The following is a 22,571-nucleotide window of genomic DNA, read 5'->3' on the forward strand; positions in this document are numbered from 1 at the left end:
AGTCACTTACCCATACATAATCTGCCTTGGACACATATTGCACACTCCATTTCATCATGATTTTATTATCCACAATGATAAAAAATGAGTTCATATAAAAAATTGTAACAGTCAAAACCCTAGGAATGTACATACAGTGTAACATACATAAACATTTGTACCACATCACTCTAACAGAAAATCGTTCTCCATAAAATAACAAATTATCAAGATAAGACAACATGTACTATTAATTTCTTAGCGCAATTTCATCTAATGGGGGGGGGGGGGGGGGGTGGACCATAATCCACTCCTTTGCAACTTTGCAACTTTGCAAGTGACAATTAAAAAGGAGTACCACAGGCCTACACATTCTAGAGAATGAAATCAGTTGACAAAATTAGTCACTTGGAACATACAATTACATGTAATCTTGACAACCTGACAATTATTTCTTTATCAAACAAGATTTCATTATGATTTTATCCCCCCTATATTGATAAGATATTTACGCATCCTACTATAAATAGCACTCATTGGTGTAAATGAAAAGATCTGTTAAATACAGGTACTATGGACGATTACCAGGGTATATATTTCTTTAAAACTCTTGTCATGTTCTATGAACTAGCCAGGATTTCACATTTTTCACTAATTTAAAGAAGATCAATTGGATTTTGGCACGAAGTAATGAGTACACATACATCAGTTAATATAAATAATAATAGCTAGTTCTTATATAGCGCTTAGGACAGGCCCTCTCAAAGCGCTTCAGATGTATTATACAGGTCATAGGATCAGGCTTACCCGCACACAATGTATGCACATTCTACTCCCTGGAGCATTCCAGCCAGGCGTCTTGTAGTTACTACTACGGTAATCTTAACACAAATAATTTTTACAACATCTAATGAAATTTACACTGAACTTTCAAGACAACAAATCAATGGTATCTGCCAAATATCTTGCTAGAAAATGTAAACAGCTGATTTACAAGTAAAGAGAGATATGAATATCTGGTAGTCATCCCGGCCCATGAACCTGCATGGTCTGATATGAGTTAAGCTCATTAGTGAATGAGAGTTCCAACTTGTTTCAATTAGTTTGTTCATAGCTTTTCTAGTCAAAACAGCACATCTACTGCATGACAAGCAACTTAAAAATAAATACATTTCTCTCAAATGTCATGTCATTACCTGACCTTAATTTGATTTTCAACAACTGAAGAAGAATTGAAATAAGACATGTACTACTTATGTCCAGCAATTGAAATAAGAATAATAGACAAAAATCTGTACAGATAGCAGCTACATGACCCCCCCCCCCCCCCTAAAAATAAACAAAGTGAAATTCTACATGAGATGAACAATTTGTATTTATGACAATTTTTTATGCTGTACATTCTACATGTACATGTTTATATACCTACTCCACAAACCCATGTGGCTGAAGAAGAAATCAAGAATATTCTATATCTGTGCAAAATTATTCCCCATAAAAGACCTCAGACTGTGAATTAAAAAAAACAAATGAAACTTGGTTACAAAACCTTTATTCAATTAAAATATACAAAGTAAACTTAATAACGACAAAACTATGATCCCACATGAACACAAAATTTGTGAAGTTTACATTCCTCCTACCATGTTCTGTTTACATTTATCATTTTATACATCTTTGTTCTGTTAGGTTTGGGATACCTTGAAAGTCATCCTTTTCACAAAATGACATTCTGAATCTTTCAATCATCTGAAATATTCACAATCACATTCATTCATATTCACAAACCCTAATCAATACCCCCCCCCCCCCCCCCCCCCCCCCCCCCCCCCCCGAGTAAAGAAAAAAAAGGATTCAGGTGGAAAAAAGGTATCTAAAACATTCCCCTCTTTTGAGTAAAAAATGGGGGAAAAAACTAGGGAAAATGGGGAAATAATCGAAAAATAGGTAAAAATAAGGGTAAAATCGGAAGAAGAGGGAAAAAAATTGGGGGGAAAAAATAAATCAGAAACCGATTTAAATCAGGTATTTATCAGGCCTGTGTTTATCCCTCGTGTCATTATGGTCATATATGATCCTGCATCTATGATGTCAAAAAATACACCTCTCTCTCTCTCTCTCTCTCTTAAACACTAGAATGTCAGTTTGTATGGAAAGTTCCTGCCTCCCATTATATTTCACTACAGATGAATGCCTTATTCAATTGACAGTGCAGATTTCATTTTGCTGATGAAAATGTAATACCAATGTCTTCAATGGTTGTATTCAGTAAATCTCTGAATACTTTCATTTACAAAGTGTTGCACTGTAGTAAACATCAGAACAGTTTCATAGAGACAGTCAGTATTTATCAACATACTGATGAAGGTAGAATCATCTTTTCATGTATCATATCAAAGGATCATATAACAAGGTATGAGGAAGTACAGCAAACTATGAAGTTAAATGTCAATAGACAGTGTAATTTATTTACATCATTTGTTTTTCCAATCAATCTGCTGAATTCACAAATAACTATCTGATGTGTATCAAGGTCCTTAGATGATGGTTGAGTTGGTAGCATCTGAATAGAATCATTATCATTCATTCATTCATTGCACATTTGAAACATATCTTCTTGACACACCTACCAGGTCCTTCACATATAGAAGATAATGACAATGAAGACATACTCTCATCACTCCTTTCCTTCGCCTCTATATCATCATCACTAATACCTATTATTATTCTACTGCCTTTACTTCTGTCCAATGGTGTTCTCCCTGTCTGTGAAGATTTTCTTATACTGACTTGTCTCTTTGCAGGTGATTCTAGACTGCTAGCTCTATCTGATGCCCGTCTTCTACGCTTCGTTGGAGTCTGGCCCTTCATCTTTAAGGATTTATCTGAAGAGAGAGAAGAACAAAATTTAGATTTTGCATAATGCAAAACGTATTTTCTTTTATTCTTCTTTCACTTATAATTTGATAACATACAGATACAAATATCTAAATGTCTATCATAATTCACTAATAGTTACATTTTAGTATGGCTTCACCAGGAAATGTGAACAGTGTTATCAAATGTGGATATTAAATGTCATGATATTTAATTGATTCAAATAAAACATAGTATATTATCCCTGTAAAAAATAAGTTGTCAAATAAAATCAACTGCTATTATCCCTTATACTATTTATACTTCAAATTGTACCACATGCATGGATGCTCTGGTGAAATGCTTTAGCAATCAATTTTCATCAATAATCAAATACCTAATGCTAACTCTAAACCTACACATATATATGATTGCAAAAGTTGCAACCCACCCCCTGAACCCTGTATCTTTCACAACGTAAAGCCATGAGTGAAGGCCACTCTACCACTACTCTTTGTATACAAACTGGCTACTTACCCTGTATAGCTGCTCCATGTGTCTGAGGAACCCTCTTTGGTAGCTTCTTATCAGTCAGGTGGTCCTTCCTCATTGGTCTGTCAGATGATAGAGTTCTGTTGAGATCCTTGCTGTTCAACTCATCTTCATCTATTCTGGTAGATGTTAGGAAAGATTCATCTCTTACATGAAGTTTAGTGCCTTTCCTATTAGTAGAAACTCTATCCTGTTGAATCAACATTTTCTGCTGCCTTGAAGATGTTAGTCTAACATGACTGTGACTTGAAGTGTCATTTACCTGTGCAGTTTTAGCAATTGGCTTTTGTCTGTTTTTATCTTTGGATTTGTCACTGGTCACAGAGTTGCTCCTCACTACTGAACTGGATTTTGTCCTAGGTGTTGCAGAGAGTCTGCTTCCTTCTGACACAGTACTTGGGATATCTTCTGTGATTGGAGAACTGGACTCTTCATTGCCATCATGAATTCCTTTACCACTTTTAGTTGGGACAGCACGTCTATCTCCAGGGTGAATGATGAAGGTGGACTCACTTCTCTCTGGCACTCTATCTGACTGATGGTGGTGATCACTTGTCCTAACTGCAGGAGTCTTTGAATGTCTGTCTTTGGCGTGAGATGGTTCATAGTTTCTTTTTTGCAATCTACACCCATTCTTAAGGAGGTTTGCGGTATGTTCCTCATTTTGTCTCTTGTAATTACAAGTATCTTTGTTTGTCATCACAGGTGTAGTACAATGAGATCTTCTGTGAGCTTTCCTGCTACCATCCCTCCTGTTAGGACTGGAGTTCTCTTCTCTTGTTTCATAGCTGCTTGAATGTTTATGTTTTGGCTGATGAGATTTGATTTCTTCTTCCTCTATTTTAGTCAGGTTGATCTGGAGAACTGGAGAGCTGGATTTTAGAGTGTTTTTCTTCAACCGCTGCCTGTCCCTATCAATCTGGTTTCTGGACGGAGACATATGATGAGGCATGGAAGACTTTCTCTCGTTATCAGAAACAATGTACGTCTGCTCAAACTGACTGAGCTTGTTACATGCATGAATGCTGTCCACTGTCTCTTCTGGACGTCTATTGAACAATTGCTCCAGTGAATCATAGTCATGATTTCCCCCACATTTAGAGCCTATTTCTTCTTTTGCATTAGATTCATCCTCCATGCTATCTACTTGGGGAGCAGATTTGATAGTTTTGGTCTGCTGTGGTTCGGTGCAGCTAAACTGATGTGAAATGTCTTTAATCTTACTCATTTCTGGACTACCTGCCATATGTTCTATTTCGTAATTCAATCCATCATTCTCATCTTCATCACTACTGAGAACCAATAACTCCATATCAGGCGTGTTCCCTAAACGATCTCTAGGGTTACTTTCACCAAAGACCAGACTCTTGGGGGATATGGAAATTTATCCCCAGCTCCCTTCTCTCTTAAATGTCTCACTTTTAGTTGATCCTTTTCAGCAGAATTCACACACATGTGACTGAAAGGTGATGTGATACTAGGTGTCTTTGAGACTTGCTCATGTGTTTGGTAGCAGTGCTTAATGGAGTGTGAATTGTAGGAACTTTGACAATTTCATTGGAAGAATGACTTAGGTGGGATGGAGTTCTTGGACTCCGGGACACACTATTGAACCTTGACATTGACTGATCTTGGAAAGTTGTTGATTCCCCACTGCTGTCTGCTGTCAAAAGTACAATGTCTTCCTCTCCTTCTGTATTGGAGGTCTGTTCATTTGAATGTGGATCTGCATGTATTTCCTGAATACCCCCGGGTCCTTGGATGGTATTCACGGTGTCATCAGATGAAAACTTGCTTGATTTCTGGTTTATGTTAGTCCTCTCATCAGTCCACCTGACCGCTGATTGAAGATTGCTCAGGAGGTATAGCAGATTGAGACCCATTTGACTTAAGTGGTGAACTTGCCTGTACTGTCACTGTAGAGGGATAAGTCCTTCCAGTGTCATTTGACTTTGAAACTGCATTTCTTGTCACTGTTTTACCTTGAGCAGTCCTTAGTCTGCCCTTGGGTGATAGCACTGGCATTGGGCTGGTCAAGAGCTTTGGCAAAGGAGACTTAAAGAAATCCATTATTTCACTAAGCATACCCTGTGACATTTCATTGCTCTCTGTTGTTGTCTTAGAGATATGTCTCTTGACGGGAAGGTTACAGTTACTTTGAGGCTTCTTAAAAGTTCTTCCACTCATATCCGAAGCCTGGATTGTTTTCTTTGGTGTCAACAAGTTGGTGATTGACTGCCCTGTGAAACTCTACTTTGTTCTTAACATGTTGAGTACTAAATGGAAAGCTCTTCTTTGCTGAATTGTTCCTACCATGTGAGGATGTCCATTCCATTTTTCCACCCGGTGACTGCATTAACTCAAAACACCTTTGAACCGATGATCCACTAGATACAGCTTTGTCTTCATCTTCACATTCAGATAAATTAATGTCATCATCAAAGTGACCAGCTATTATCGCTGTCTCATCTCCTCTCAGCGTCACTGGCTTGCTATCTTGGTTCCCTCTGGCTGTAGAAGCCTCATGGCAGATGGTAGATGATAACGTGCTTTGAATAACCTCCTGGAAGTATTACCGGTACCTCCAGGTTTGCTTTGTACACTGGGATCAGATGATCTCTCCCTCTCACTACTACTCACATCGATATTCTTGGATGTGTTCTGTACTTGAGTTCTTTCAACAGCCACTCCTTGGACAAAGACTCCATTCTCATCAGCAGAAAGAGATATCATCAGTCTCATTGTTTCCTTCAACCAATATAGACTTCACTTTTCTCACAAACCTCTCTTTAATCTCTAATAAAGACTTTGTTTTGTCTTCTTGTGATAGATCCCCTTCACTCAGAGTAGATTGACTAAGTTCCTCCATCTCTGTAGAGGATACATCTCCTTCAGAGTCCTCATCCATGTTACTATAACGACTGGTATTCATGAAGGCATCATCCCTCAACCAGCTTCTCACTTTGTCTTGAGGTGAAAGTCCCCTGAGGTCCCCATCAGTCTGTCTTGTTCTATCTACTTCAATCATGTCTTCCTGGTTGTTTTGTATCCTCTTTGTATATTTCTCTTCAGGGTAGGCAGTATATGTTGGACCACTACACACAGAGCCAAGATCATCATCATCCCCGGAATCATCCCCGGAATCAGAACTCCCATCATACTCTCCTCCATCTGAAACAGAAACAAATCAACATTTCACACTCAAACTACTGGTACCAAAAATATGCTTAAAGGTAAAGATCAGTTTTGGAAAGGAAGCTCTTATTACCAATCATGTGAAAGAATATGTCTTGACTAATACGTGTTGATACAAATTTTGCTGGGAAACCGCCTGCTAATTGATATATTTGATAAATCATTATATCTATCCGGACCGGACTGGATAGAACCTTCCAGAACCTTCCAGAACCTTGCAGTACACACCAATACTTCTATGCTAGATGATCAACCTTTTCTGATCGATTCAACAATGTTTCTTTCACAATGCAATCGAATGACCAGAACTGGTCTATACCTTTAATGAATGATAGGTCAGTTATTGAAAAGTGAAAACAATTATACACAAATAAATAAATAACTTTAACAAGACTAAAACACTTTATACAAAAATAAAAATTGTGACTAGTATTCCACATGAAATTAAAGTGCTATGCCCTTTAAACAATAAGGCATTCATGTACTTCAACATGTAAATTTATGTAGCAGTGTATACAGTAGATACAGTAATTTCATAACGAAAGAGGGAAGAGGGAGGAGGAAAAATTTGTTCAATTTTCCAATGTATAAAAAAACTGATTCTGATTAGGATGGATCCTTACCTCTTTTCAGACCCACAATCTCAGGATTCTTTGACATGGAGTGATGTCTATACGAATGAAAGCTCCTAACCCATCAGATGTCTCATGCGTGAAATCATAGTTTTCCTGCAGGGGTACAAATGAATTTCATTCTCCATAAAAACATGATATACAGATAAAAATCGATAACAAGAAAAATACAAAGGGAAGGAGCAAACAAAATTTTATGGGAATGTGGGGTTAACAAAAAGGCAATTAGCCTTATGAACGTCAACCCCTTAAAAAATATACACTGTATTGTTGAGAAAAGAAAAGCAGAGAAAACCTAAACACCAATACAATTTAAGGGAAAAAAAAGAAGGAGAAGGGAAGGGGAGAATACATTACAAAGTGCATTAACTGAACGTGACGTCATTTACTAGGTATAATTCACTAGGTATAAAGGTTAAAAAAGAACAAGAGGTTAGGGGTTAGGTGATAGCAAACTTATTAACAGTTTTTAAATGATGTATTGAGCTGAGAATAACCAGTGCTCAGTAAAAAAATTATTGGAATCCCTTTTTGAAAAAAATTAAATTTACATTAATAATATTATTGTACCATATTATTCTAAAGCTGAGAATCTCGTCTTTCAGAGTCGGATCTAAAACAAAAGAATAAATTCTGGCTAATTTTTGGTGGTCTTGTGGCGCGGGTTCACTCATCATACTCAATGGGCTTTACAAATACACTGTACAATGTAAAACGTAAATGACAACTACAAAAGATAGACGATTAAAGTGACTCGGTAACATTGATGAAGGTTGGTGAAAAAACTGCCTAATTTTTTATGAAATGTTACTTTATTATATTCCTTCTACTGTACTACCTCTAACATGCAAAAAAAATCCTTGAACCACAAAGATATTCATGTTTTTCTTTGATGGCGTCACTGTGCGACACCTCTAACAGTAAATTCTCCCATTTTTTATTTTCCTAACCATTTTTCCATGAAAATAGGACATACATGTAAGTTGAAAAATCTTTCAATACTTGAATGTCTGGAATGGTATATAAAGCCCATTCATTGCTTAATGACGATTTACATTCACCTAAACTGTAATTAATTGTAATAATATAGTTGGGAGAATTAATGAATCGATCAGATGAGTTTTTCCCAATTTTTATGGTTCATAATGGTCTATTTTCACTCAAATTTTCAGATTATCTTTAATTGTACATCTAGCATTGAAGTCACTACCTAACAACCATTTTCTCTCATCTAAACAATGTTACCAAGTCCCTTTAAAGATCCTGATTGAATCTTTATTACCAGATATATGTTTTCCTGAGGATTCTTCATTTGTTGATTCATTGCTCTTTGAAGGAGACATAGTAGACCCGAGAGCACTGTCACAGCTTACACCATCTTTCCTCTTCTTTCCTATGAGAATCAAATAAACCACTAATATCATCCAGCACATCAAAATGGATGAATATACAAATATTTTTTTTAATTCAATGAGCTTCATATAATTATGTGAAAATTGAATCTCTGTATTTTCCTCTTTCAGGTTTGGTTTGCCTTTTAACATTTAGACGTCAAGCTAGCAGGATATCCCACTCCTTTTAATACAAATAAAAATAAATCAACTTTATCAGTTGGTCATATCATCCAAGCTGTACATGGATTTGTATAGAATATGTAAGACCTGTTAAATTGTAAAAACATACATGAGTAGGTTGGTGAAAAAGACTGACCTTTCTGTAAATCAGTCGCTAAAGGCGTCCATCCAAACGGTTTTGAACAAACTGCTGCCTTCTAAAGAGGCTGAAAAAAAAAATCAAATATCATCAGCAATTAAAACTTTCTAGATTAATGTTAGAACACTTTTAGCATTGATGATTTACATCCTAAACTTCTTTTTTTTCTTCTTCATTTTATTAAAAAAAAATCATTGATGTATCATACAATGTAGTGAAAACTAATGCAAGCTTGGTATTTGTTCAAAAATGATAACTCAGAATATATGGATTAAGCTTCTACCAGCCTTAAATTTAGTGGGCAAAAATTCATCATCTCCTAGACTAGTATGGATTCTTGTAGACTGCTGCCTAGTGGAGTAAAACATGAAAACGTATTACTCTACCATTCTTCTTTCTTTGTTCATGGACTATGGGGAAAGGTGCTTTTTAAATCATATCACTGTTATCATACATTTTAATGATTGCCTTCTAAACATTTAGGCTGTTATAAGTTTAATCCTATGTTGTAGGGGTCATTTGAACTCCCCCCCCCCCCACAAAGTATTTGTGCAAATAGTCCACATATTTCATCCCCTTATAGTTTTTTTTTTCATTACATACATGTACACTGAATCTATATAAATTTATGACTCATAAGTTCAAATAGACATTCTTGTCCTCATCATTTCAAGTACATTTTAGTCTACGGCAACAAATACAAATTTGTTTGATACTACTACACCGGACATAAATATATATATATATATATATATATATATATATATCTATATATGTGTGTGTGTGTGTGTGTGTGTGTGTGTATGTGATCACACCATTCAGACTACAGCTACCCAATATCAAATACATTTAATAGTTATAATACAGACTTGTGGTCATATGAGATAGGGTGTGTAAACCTTGAATGATTTGAATCAACATTTTATGCCTTTTAAAATAACTTTTACAAAATATTTTCATAGATGCTAACGGCTTTCCATAAATGTTAAGTCCAACTTAGAGATAAGTTAAACTTAGGATCTTTGTGAAACACCCCCCTGGTGTAACAAAGATCGTCTGGTTATTGTAAGAACATGTGTTTGACTTCATCCGGAGCACCTGTGACTTACCTGTCACAGAAGACATCTCCTGCAGATCAAGAATGGGAGAATCCTCAAAAGGCTTGTCATACTGCAGACCAAAGAAAGAGAAATAAAATCAACTCTTGTATAACCCTAAAAATGCCATGACAAAAATTGCCCGTACCATGGAATATATATGTACACCTGCTCATAAAACTGAATTCAGACAAGGATTAAGAGTCGATTGAGAATGGTACAACGAATCTTCTTCTTTCTTTAATAATCTAATAAAACTTCAGAGCTTCCGCGCTACGCACGGAGGCAGGAGAACTTGATTCAAACAAAGATTAAGAGTCGAGGACCGTGACGGTACAGCGAATCGTCTTCTTTCTCTAATGAAACGTCAACAGAAACTGAATTTAGATAAGGATTAAGACTGAGTCGAGAATGGTCCAACGAATCGTCTTCGTTCTCTTATAATTTGATGAAACCTCAAAGCTTTCGCACTTCGCACGGGAGGGGGGAAACTCCCCCTTCCTGCACCCTCCCCCCTAGGGAGCGCGCTATGCGCGTTCTGTAAGTGATTCGCACGCTTTGCGTGCTCACTACCGCCCCCCCCCCCCTAAAATGAAATCCTGGCTACGCGCTTGGTTGAGATACCGTAATCAGAAATGAATGTTCTCCGTAATTCCAAAAAGCCTAATGCACAAGTGTTATTCTGGCAATTCTGTTCAAAACTCTGAGAACAAACTCATAAAGCTCTGAGAACACAACTTTAGCTGGTGAATGTTCTTTTCTTTTATACAACTCACTCCTAGATCCTAATCAAATGATTGGTCAAACAGAAGCATGTGCGACTCATTTACTATTGACCTCTAGCACTGCACTACATGTTAATAGGCAGCATTTGAATACATGGTTAGTCAATACACTCATAACACACAGATGCACACAATCATGCTGATGCGGCTGATCGGCAAGTTTGACAGTGAAGTCACAATTGAATTTTTAAATTATTCTTTCTAACATCAGAAATTTGAAAAAATAGTATTTTAACTGCTATTTAGGTGTCAACAATTGTCACTAAAGTACAGATTTTGAGTAAAATCAGTTGAGTTTCGTTCAGCAGCGTGTTTTGAAATGTTAGAATCAATAGTACAGCTTTTAAGAGTTCCATTCGTAAAAAGTTAAACTTGTATTGTAATGATCCTGATGATTCATTAAAGATGAAGTTGAGTTCTGGTCATGCAATTGCAATTGTGAAAGAAACGGTGTGGAATCAACCAAAAAAGGTTGATCATCTAGTAGACATGTATTCGTGTGTATTGCAAAAGTTTTTGGAATCATCAAAATTATAAGAAATTTGGCCAAGTCTTGGTAAAGTTACAAGCACTGTAGTCTACACAGAAAGATTTATATGGGACTAGGTCTACATGAACACGTGGCGTAAAAATCCGTCCAGACTTTTACGATGTTACATGCCATATTTAGAATATGAAGGCATTTGAAGAGCCATGCTTTTCAGGGAACATGTTTTATCTGATGTTTTTTCACACTTGCATAATAATAACAACGATAACGCTCAAAATTATTTTTTCACCTCTTCCCAGAACTTCAAGTTCAAGGAAGAACTCACCTTCTCTTTATTAGACTTTAAATTGTTTATCAATTTTTGAAAGACTCATATCATAGACAACAGCAGGTTTGACAAAATATTGCGTGAATGTACTGTATTGTAGTGTTGCCCATCTTAATAATACACAGCCAGATGCTATGTCATGTGTGGATGAGTGCGCATCCTACCGAGATTCACTACCGGTAATAAGTAAAAGTAATTACACAATCGAAAGGGTATGGACTGTATAGGCCTACAGGTAAACACATATGGGTCAATATACAGAGCGTGTTGAACATGATTTGATAGACCTGAACGTATTATTATGATGTTTATTTACAGAAAATAGTGATCTAGGATACTTCGATTATCAAACGACTTACTTTATTGATGATAGATTCTAAGTTAATTTGGAATCTTTCCTGGACTTCTTGGCGATTGGAAAATTTGCTTTTCCAAGAGGCCGCCATCTTTAAAAGGTATAGACTATTCAACTTTCGCGCCGGTTCGTACGTACATACGAGCGCGCGTAGACGTGTCTACCACTGACCTCTCAGTGGTGTATTATACAAATAACGCACGGTCCAGAGTGCAATAGCGGTGAATGCAGTACGCGCGAGGTTTCTTTTAGATTGGTGCCGCTCTGTGCAACGAGCCGCTTGCGGCGAGTTGACAGTGCGAACCATCTGAAGAAACCGAGCGTACACTGCATTTACGTTTATTCGCACAACAGGGTCAAGTGCGTTATTTGTTTTATAAAATAGCGACACAAATAGCAACAAACGAAACTTTAGATCTTAAGTTAGAGTCTACGAGAGTTCGATCTAGATCTAGAGTAATGTTGGTTCTAACTTAGACTAAATCTAGACCTTGCAGGCTTACCAAAAGTCAATGGGATTCATTGCCTTGATTAAAAATAAAATCCATACAGTGTCAGTGGGTCTAGAGACGAGTCTACATCAGACAGCTGAAATTCCTGGCTTCATTATAAAATCCGAAAGTCAAACAGGCCTAAATCCAAGGCAAAAGTAAAATAAAATTTGCTTTTTAATAATACCCCGCTCTAGCTAGCTAGCTAGAGCTAATTAGCTACGCGTACGTTGCGCTGGGGATCATGGTGGAGCGTACAATATTAAGCTACGCGTAGCCTACAATAATTGCAATGCACTCGAGGGAGCGCGTACTACAAGTACGCGCGCGCACTGGATCTCCATGGTCACGCGTACGCACCGTGCAATATAACTTTTTGCTGCGCTTTTTCTGCACTCATTTCTGCAAAATCGTGCTTGCATCAAAAATTTGTCAATGTCATGTGACGCGTATTGACCAATCATGATGCTTAAAATACTAGAGCCATTTTATAAACGTCTTTATAAAATGGCTCTAGTATTTTAAGCATCGTGATTGGTCAATACGCGTCACATGGCATTGAAAAAATTTTGATGCAGCACGATTTTGCAGAAATGAGTGCAGAAAAAGCGCAGTAAAAAAGTTATTTGCACGGTGCGTACGCGTGACCATGGAGATCCAGTGCGCGCGCGTGTACGTGTAGTACGCGCTCCTCGAGTTGCATTGCAATTATTGTAGGCTACGCGTAGCTAATATTGTACGCTCCACCATATCCCAGCGCAACGTACGCGTAGCTAGCTCTAGCTAGCTAGCTAGAGCGGCCAGCGGGGTATTATTAAAAAGCAAATTTTTATTTTACTTTTGCCTTGGATTTAGGCCTGTTTTGACTTTTGGATTTTATAATGAAGCCAGAATTTCAGCTGTCTGATGTAGACTCGTCTCTAGACCACTGTATGGATTTTATTTTTAATCAAGGCAATGAATCCCATTGACTTTTTGGTAATAAGCCTGCAAGGTCTGAGTCTAATTAAAAGTAGAACCAACATAACAGTTTAGATCTAGATCGAACTCTCGTAGACTCTAACTTATTAGATCTAAAGTTTCGTTTTTGCTATTTGTGTCGCTATTTTATAAAACAAATAACGCACTTGACCCTGTTGTGCAAAACGTAAATGCAGTAAACGCTCGGTTTCTTCAGATGGTTCGCACTGTCAACTCGCCGCAAGCGGCTCGTTGCACAGAGCGGCACCAATCTAAAGAACCTCGCGCGTACTGCATTCACCGCTATTGCACTCTGGGACGTGCGTTATTTGTATAATAGGTCAGCCCCAGTGCACCCCCCCCCCCCCCCCAAAAAAAAACTTTTTCAAGCGCCGCTTTTTTACTTAGAAAAGGTGCCCTCTTTTACTTCAGATATGTGCCCCTTTTTATTTTTACAGGTGCCCGTTCCACATTCTTATTAGTGCCTATAGGTACCGCCCTTTTCTTTTGTATAGTTTCCCATTCCCCTTCCGATAGTTGCCATTTTTTTTTATCTTTGATGAATCTTTTTCACTCTCATAAGTGCATGCCCTATTTTATTTTGACACGTGCCCCCTTATCTTTCTAATGAGTGCCCTTTTCCTTCTGATAAATGCCCCTTTTCTATTTTCCCTGTCTCATAATGACCGTTCACGCACGTCTGATAAATGCCTCTATTAAAATTTCCTAGGTGCCCCTTTTTTCGACAAGTGCCCTTTTTCCCTTTGTAATAAGTGCCCCTTTCCACTCTCACAAGTGCCACTATTCAGGCTCAGATGAATGCCCCTTTTCAGGTACCAGAATTGCCTCTTATCACCTATGGTAAGTGCCCCTTCACCTCCTAATATTGCCTATTTTCATCTCCGTGAATTAGATCCTTATTCAAATTTGAGAGATGCCCCTTTTATTTTGACACGTGCCCCTATCCTTTCTAATTAGTGCCATTTTCCTTCTGATAATTGCGCCTTTTACTTTAACACGTGCTACTATTCTTCTCTAATAAGACGTGTCCTTTTACCCACCCCCCCCCCTCCCCCCCCCCCCCCCCCCCCCCCCCCCCCACTTTTGGGACCGCATCCGTGTATCCAAAAGGGTTAATTTTAACGCGACAAAGTCTGGCCCGAGAATTGTAAAAAAAAAGGGAGTGTACATGACTTTTCACGCGGAGATTCCTGTCAAAGGGTGTGTTTTTTGTTTCTCTTCTCTCTCTCTCTCTCCTCTCTCTCTCTCTCTCTCTGGACCCCTGAGAAATTAAAAAATGGGGGTATAAATATTTTGAATATCATATAGATAGGGGGGTACATTGAGCAGTCTTCCGCGTACCCTAAATAACACTGATGGGTGGGCAGGGCCTTTTCACCTTGTAAATGTGCCCCCTTTTTCTTTCACGATATTATGTACGTCTGCCATTACAGCGCTCCAGCATTTCAAGGAATTCATTCCTGCCAGGTACCCATTTACCTCACCTAGGTCGAGTGTGACAAATGAAGATTAATGCCTTGCCAAACATTAGTGCCGTGTCGGGGATCGAACCACGACCTTTAAATTTCAAGTCAAGTGCTTAAACCATTCGACTACGACACATTATTTTGTTGTAAATCACTGGACTTTCGATTTGAAAATGTGCAATCTGGGCAATACCTAAGAAGGAAATTTTGACCTGACGACATGTACTAAATGGGTAAGCGGGGTCACGAGATTCGCCGACCAATATCTTTTTTTCTTCTTCATGAACTCGGAACATAATTATGAAAATATGCACCCCAAAATAACCTTCGCAAAATGTCAAACACAGTCATGCCAACGTTATACCAATACTACTTCGCTTACAATATATTAATATAATACGAGGTACCTAGACGTAGAAACGAGGAAACGAAACGAACGAGCATGGAGAGGATGTGATTCAGTAGGTGTCATTCCCCACGATTAGGGAGTTTTTGCAATATTGCGAGTTGATATCTCTGTAAACAGCACCATATGGCCCTACAAACTACTTTTGTTAGTAATGACGTATTTCAGTTATCTGGTATTATTATGTTGTTTGTATTATGATGAGCTTTTCATCCACCCACATAATACGTTATCACTGCTATTAAACGAAATCAGTTGAATGGCTTACAACTATCTACTTTACACTAAGTTAATATCCAATCAATTGTATCGATCAAAGTGTAATATACAATAAATCATTATACAAACCAGCAAATCCTTCAATCTGTTCTCTCGACATAATTATTTCTGTTAATTAGAGTCTCCCTGATCGAACCAAAGAGTCGTCCGACAAACACGATGTTGTTCTGCACCATCTATCCATCTATCAGGCTATAGTTTTCATCAGACGTTGGACAAAGCCCTCCTCATAACATTTTCCATTCTCTTCTGTTCTAGCTGTCCTAGTCCAAGTCTCTTCTGTTTCTAACTGTCGTTGTTCTGCACCATATCATTCATAATTTGCCTACAATGTCATAATGGGTATAAGTATCATTTTCCATGAAAACAGTTTACACAAGGTATTTGTGTTACTGTTAGTGCTACTGAGGACCATTATAGTGGCTATAAAAAACATGTTCTCTTCCTGGCTATTTGGGAATAATTATGTCAGTTTGCAGAAATAGAGAAACGCGCATTTTGTTGAAAATCATGTGATATCACGAACATTTATAAATCACTTGATGATGTTAGAATTGAAAAAAGTCATGGTTAATTTTAAGCCTCCCACCTACGCCAGTGTTCAACTGTAATTCTTCTTACTACCCTTGTGGTTCTCTCTCAGTTCTCTCAATTGTAATTAAAGATGAAGTTGAGTTCTGGTCATGCGATTGCTTGTGAAAGAAACGGTGTGGAACCGATCAGAAAGGTTGATCATCTCGCATATAAGAATTTGTGGGGTATTGCAAGTTTTTGGAATCAACAAAATGATAGAAATTTGGCCAAGTCTTGGTAAAGTTACAAACACTGTACACAGAAAGACGTATATGGGACTACACGAACACGTGGCGTAAAAAGCCGGCCCCCCGATTTTTACGATGTTACATGCATATTTAGAATATGAAGGCATTTGAAGAGCAATGCTTTTTAGGGAACATGTCTTATCTGATGTTCCACACTTGCATAATAAGAATGAGTAACGCTCCACAATTATTTTTCACCTCTTCCCAGAACTTCAAGTTTCAAGGCAGAACTCAACCTTCTCTTTAATTGTTTATCATTTTTTGAAAGACTCATATTCATAGACAACAGGTTTGACTCAACCTTTTCAATTAACGTTCAAGCAGGTGATGGGTTTTTGCCTCTTTCAATGGATGGATACGCTAAAGTAGATTCTGTGATAATATTATCATGATAAAAGCTGAGTATCCTTCATGCACGTTAAATAAAAAAATAAAAGAGGAGGATGTGCCCTCAAACCATATCACTCAATTCAATTCCGCTAATTCCAATTTTCTTTTGGTTCGCGCATCGCTTTTATCATCGGTGAACGGACGATTACCTTTGTATTAGGTCCATGGTTGATCATAAGTGAGTCTAGCCAACGATGTAATGCGTGCTTGGAATCCTCGGATTAATTAAATAAATGGATCGCGATGCAAAATCGATTTTTAAATCTCACTTTTTTTCTGTAGATGTGAACTCCCCTTATGACGAGTAGGAGGAGGCCTGGTGATGATGATGGTGATGATGATGGTGGATGATGATGGTGATGATGATGATGATGATGGTGATGATGATGATGGTAATGGTGGTGATGATAATGATGATGGTGATGATGAGATGGTGATGATGGTGATGGTGGTGATTGATGCTGATGATGATGGTGATGATGGTGATGGTGGGATGATGCTGATGATGATGGTGATGATGGTGATGGTGGTGATGAGGATGATGATGATGATAATGATGATAATGATGATGTTGATGATTGATGATGAGGAGAAGAAGGAAGAGGATATGAAGGACAATGGTGATGAAGATGATAGAGCATATAATAATGTTTGATGATGATGATGATGGTGATGATGATGATGGTGTGATGGTGATGGTGGTGATGATGATGATGATGATGGTGATGATGATGATGGTGATGGTGGTGATGATGCTGATGATGATGGTGATGATGGTGATGGTGGTGATGATGATGATGATGATGATGATAATGATGATAATGATGATGTTGATGATTGATGATGAGGAGAAGAAGGAAGAGGATATGAAGGACATGGTGATGAAGATGATAGAGCAGATAATAATGTTGATGATGATGATGATGGTGATGATGATGATGGTGATGATGGTGATGGTGGTGATGATGATGATGATGATGGTGATGATGATGATGGTGATGGTGATGATGATGATGATGATGATGATAATGATGATAATGATGATGTTGATGATTGATGATGAGGAGAAGAAGGAAGAGGATATGAAGGACATGGTGATGAAGATGATGGAGCAGATAATAATGTTGATGATGATAATGGAGGAGATGATGATGATGAAATAATAGTCAATAATGAATCACAATGACAGCAGGGCCTTTAAATATTATCGACACTTGTAGACCTACGACATTTTTCTTTCTTCAAAGACAAGGCGCTTTACTTATATCTGTGAAGCAAAAGAGTGGGGGCAATTTCAAATACTTAAAATTGTCACTTTTTTATGAGGTTGTCGTTTTTAATACCTCTTGATTGTGAAAGTGAACCACGTGCATTTGTCAAAATGTCGTAATTATGGGAATGAACTTTGATCCAATTTTCAATCGACAAATCACCACTTTCTGATGTCGACTGGAATAATGGAATCGAAAGAGGATACCATTTCGATCTGTAGTGAGTTGCACACGATCAGTCAGTAATTTAAGTGGTTCAACCAATTCTCTACCGAATATCTTACTAAAAATGTGCAAAGCTTAGACAGAAGAGTGCTTGGTCTTCGCCCCGAGCGGAGTTTCTCTCCCTCTCCATGAACCTGCATTATGGGCGTAACCCATAATATTCACATAATTATGATCAGAAAATGACGTTATTAGTTATACAAATTAATATTGCAATATATAACAAAATCAGATCGCAGTGCATGGCATAGTTTACGATGTGGTTAGCTAGAGGAGTACGCACCATAATTGTATTAACATGACTACCGGTACAATCTAGCTTCCTAACAGATTTTGGACTGATTTTCAACATTGTCTTTTTAAGAGTTAAATCGTATCTTAAATATACAATCTTGACGCTATAGAAGTACATCTTAACAAAAGCTACCCCAAAGGAGTTTGCAAAAGGTTAAGCTAACACGATATCGCTTTCCTGCCAGGCATATAAAGTACAATCCACCAAATACAAAGTCTCAACTAGAAGGGGAAAAGGTACTAGGGAGGTATCTGATTTCACTGAATCAGACAGATTAAATATTACATAGATGAAAAGATTGTCTGGAAAATCCGGAGCTAATCACTGGAGACAAATGTTCCACTATCATGGCTACAAAGCGTTCTCTTTTCCAATTGTTCTAACCTTGTTTCTTACTTTAAATGGCAAGACTCTGTGATTGTCACACATCGTCAAAACATTGCTATCGTGTGGCGATCTACTCCTTCTTCTCCAGTAATATTAATGGTTCAAGACCTATAGTCTACAAGTACAGTCGTTCAAGTCTTAAAACTCAATAATTGAAAACACTTTATCTAGCCTGGAAGGGATGGAGCGATTGGCTTTTAGCAGCTAGACACCAAAGCAGTATTTCAGTTCCCTTAAATTTTCAAACATATAATAATTTAGATCTTTGGTCTAATGCGCATGATTAACGAAAACATTGCGTTTACTCATAATATCATGTAGGCCTACATGTAATATATATATATATAATATACATTTTTAAGAGAAACATACCTTCTCAATGAAAGCAAAATTTAGAGTACAGAATGGCCTTGTCATTTCATTGTTAATCTATTTTTGATAGAATAATAAAAACACAAAGCACTATGATTCTTTTGAACGTTGAAAAACGATTAATACGAATAAACTATCACAACTAACGCAGGGGCGGATCTAGCTTTTTGCTCAGGGGGGTTGACCATAATGACGATGCGGAGCATCGTCCACGAGCCGCGAAGCGGCGAGCCGATTTTTTGGGGTGTTTATTTGAACCCCGTAAGTGATGTTTTCCTGGCATCTATTAACACAATGGAGACCATAAAAAGCAGTGCATGATAACGTCTTTTTAAATCAAGTAACAGTTAAATACACAGTTATATCCAGAGTTATCATGTGTTTGGTAAGTTACCAGATGAGTTGAATATCTTCTCACGATATTTGCACTTGAAAGGGTTTCTCTCCAGCGTGCGTTCTTTTTTCTTTCTTTTTTCTTTTTTTTTTTTTTCTTTTTTTTTTTCTTTTTTTTTTTTTTTTTTTTAATGTGGGGATTTTGGGGATGAGAATCGGCAACGCTGGCCTAGCTGTCACTTCGGCGGGCCCGTGTCCTCAAAAAAGCTGATGGGGGGGGGGGGCAAGGGACTGTGACATTGTTCGCCCAACCCCCCCCCCCCCCTCCCCCAAAAAGAAATAATAAATAATAATAATAATATAATAATATATAATAATAATAATAATAATAATAATAATAAATGAAATAAATACATAGAAATAGAATAAAATAAAATACAAGTTTAAAAAAAAAGATAAGATTTAAAAAAATGGTCCCCGGATTTTTTTTTTTGGGGGGGGTTGCAACCCCCCCAACCCCCCTCTAGATCCGCTTCTGTAACGTGGTATCATGAGAAAAAGTTAAGAACAATTAATTTGCATTACATGTGCTGGTATAGGCCTAACCCACATGAAATAGTAATTATTATACGATGTAATCTATAAACTGGAGTCGCTCTAAATTTACTCGATTTATTACCACCAGCGTAATATCTACATGTCCCAATAGCATTGAAGAGAAGGTTGAGTTCTGCATGGGAAGAGATGAAAAATAATTTGTGAGCGTTATCATTCTTATTATCAAGTGTGGAAGAACATAAGAAAAGAACACTTTTCTTATCATTTTGATGATTCCAGAACCTTGCAGTACATACCAATACTTGTATGCTATAGATGATCAACCTTTTCTGATCGATTCCACAACGTTTCTTTCACCTGTCAACTTGTTTGGCCAGCCCGGTTCGGTACATTGATCAGGCTTCTCGGCTTGCAGGCTCATGCGCAGCCTAGGACCATCCAATACCATTATAAGTATTATAGTAATACAAGTATTAAATAAGTATTATAGTTGTAGTCTCTCTCGAAGTCGTCACAGCGGATAAAATGTCACAGTTCGAAGGGGAAAAAAATTGCCGGCCGACCGACATCTCACCGACTTCAAACTTCTGCATTGATACAGTACTTGAGGAGCGAGAGAGAATACCGACACAGCTGACCCGACACAGCAACATTTTTCTTGCTCCTCGACTAAGCGACTCCACCTAACAACTTACTCCCCCCCCCCCACTCTTTCTCTCTCTTACTCCTACCCTCCTCTCTCAGGCTTGGCCCCCTCCTCTCTCCTCTCTTTCATCCCCGCTTCTTTTTCTCCTTTTCTTTTTTTTTCCCTTTCTTTTCCTTTCTTTCCTCTCCTTCTCTTTTTCTCTTTCTTTCCTTTCTTTCCTTTCTTTTCTTTCCCTTTCCCTTTCATTTTCCCCTCCCCTTTTCTCATTTTTACCAACAGTAGCCCGATTTTACCGACAATATCCTGACAGGTGGGGTGTCGAACCCCCCCCCTCACACACACACACACACACACACACACAGGGGTGGATCCAGCTGGCGGCAGGGGAGGGGGCCCAATTAAAATAGTTAGCGGCGAAACAGCCGGCCGATATTTCGCTCAGTTGGGGGGGGGGGGGGGTAGTGACCACTAATTTTTTTTTGGCCCACGGAAATTTAAAAAAATTGCACCCCCCCCCCCCGCCCTTGAGCAACAGGGGTGGGGGCTCATCTCCCCCAAAAAAGGTAAAATTAACCTGTTTTCCCCAGGGGAGGGGGCCCCCTGGATCCGCCACTACACACACACATACCCCCTTTAGCGACGCCCCTGGGCGGGGATGTCATGTGCAAGATTAGGGCCTATGTTTACAAAGCACTCCACAGTACGGTAATCACATCTGTATTTAAATACAGTATGCCCTATATGTGTACTTCAACTAGCGATCGAGAGGTGTGTATAAAATGTATGGCGAAGGCGAAAGCGTTTCGCATAAGAAAATAGATCGATAGCAGAGGTGAGAGATGGGAGTTATACTTACATTTTGATGAGCGTGCATGCATCAAAGATTTAATTGCTAATTTCAAGAGGCAATGATGGGCATATCTCATCGGGGGGGGGGGGGTGTTTCATAAAGCTGTTCGTAAGTTACGCACGACTTTACGCACGACTGGAACATGTTCTTGGGTGCTAATCAGATTCTCAATCATTTACATGTAGCACAAGAACATATCACCAGTCGTACGTAAAGTCGTGCGTAACTTACGAACAGCTTTATGAAACACCCCCAGGTCAGGCGTAACAACGTGCTTTAATATTCTCTGACTGACGACTTTATGACTGCATTACTCGTATCAGGGGCGTACGCAGGATTTTTTCAAGGGGGGGGGGTTAAAATCTGGCCTAAAATATTTTGCTCCCGAAAATTTGAAAATCGCGCCGGCCGAAAAGTCGCTCAGTGGGGGGGGGGGGGGGTAAGCGGACACTTTTTTTTTGGGGGGGGGTAAATTAGGGGGGTTTACACACAAAAAATTACCAAAGGGGGGTTAACCCCCCAAACCCCCCCCCCCCCTTCCATATTACTTCCATATCAAGGAACCATTTAAATACAAACGATGGATGACAAACAAACTTGCTCTGGTGATAAGTATCATAGTAGATGTTCAAGGCTCTGTGCGCATTCGTGCCGATATTTTTAGGTAAATTCAAAGTAGAACGATCGTCAGATGACACTCTGATGAAAATCGCGCCGGCCGAAAAGTCGCTCAGTGGGGGGGGGGGGGGGGGGGGGGGGGGGGGGTAAGCGGACACTTTTTTTTTTGGTAGTCAAAAAAAAATCGCAACCACTCAGCC

The 22,571-nt window shown here is 38.4% G+C and overlaps 1 protein-coding gene across 3 annotated transcripts; it reads right to left on the minus strand.

The window, feature by feature from the left end:
- Positions 1-1,915: 1,915 nt before the first annotated feature.
- Positions 1,916-12,097, minus strand: LOC757268 (serine/threonine-protein kinase PRP4 homolog). 3 transcript variants are annotated; one of them, XM_030980253.1, is made up of 8 exons: positions 11,987-12,097; positions 10,037-10,097; positions 8,925-8,994; positions 8,497-8,607; positions 7,206-7,310; positions 3,940-6,558; positions 3,373-3,516; positions 1,916-2,864 (listed from the first exon to the last, which is right to left on the minus strand). In XM_030980253.1, the coding sequence occupies exons 6-8, from the start codon at positions 4,697-4,699 to the stop codon at positions 2,563-2,565; spliced, it is 1,206 nt and encodes a 401-aa protein (XP_030836113.1). In that variant the 5' UTR covers positions 4,700-6,558; positions 7,206-7,310; positions 8,497-8,607; positions 8,925-8,994; positions 10,037-10,097; positions 11,987-12,097; the 3' UTR covers positions 1,916-2,562. The 3 variants fall into 3 exon arrangements, with proteins under 3 accessions (XP_030836113.1, XP_001197763.3, XP_030836112.1); XM_001197763.4 differs by having other exon boundaries at positions 1,917-2,864; positions 3,373-6,558; XM_030980252.1 differs by lacking the exon at positions 8,925-8,994 and having other exon boundaries at positions 1,917-2,864; positions 3,373-6,558.
- Positions 12,098-22,571: the final 10,474 nt, after the last annotated feature.

The sequence above is a fragment of the Strongylocentrotus purpuratus genome, unplaced genomic scaffold, assembly GCF_000002235.5.
Source record: "Strongylocentrotus purpuratus isolate Spur 01 unplaced genomic scaffold, Spur_5.0 spur5_scaffold_11, whole genome shotgun sequence".
In the NCBI taxonomy this organism is placed as follows: domain Eukaryota; kingdom Metazoa; phylum Echinodermata; class Echinoidea; order Camarodonta; family Strongylocentrotidae; genus Strongylocentrotus; species Strongylocentrotus purpuratus.

Excerpts from the sequence above, each read along its gene's own strand:
- LOC757268 (XM_030980252.1), bottom strand. The coding sequence starts at position 4,699 with ATGGAGTTATTGGTTCTCAGTAGTGATGAAGATGAGAATGATGGATTG. Across the intron at positions 2,865-3,372 it reads ACATGGAGCAGCTATACAGG|ATAAATCCTTAAAGATGAAG; the intron begins GTAAGTAGCCAG and ends CTCTCTCTTCAG.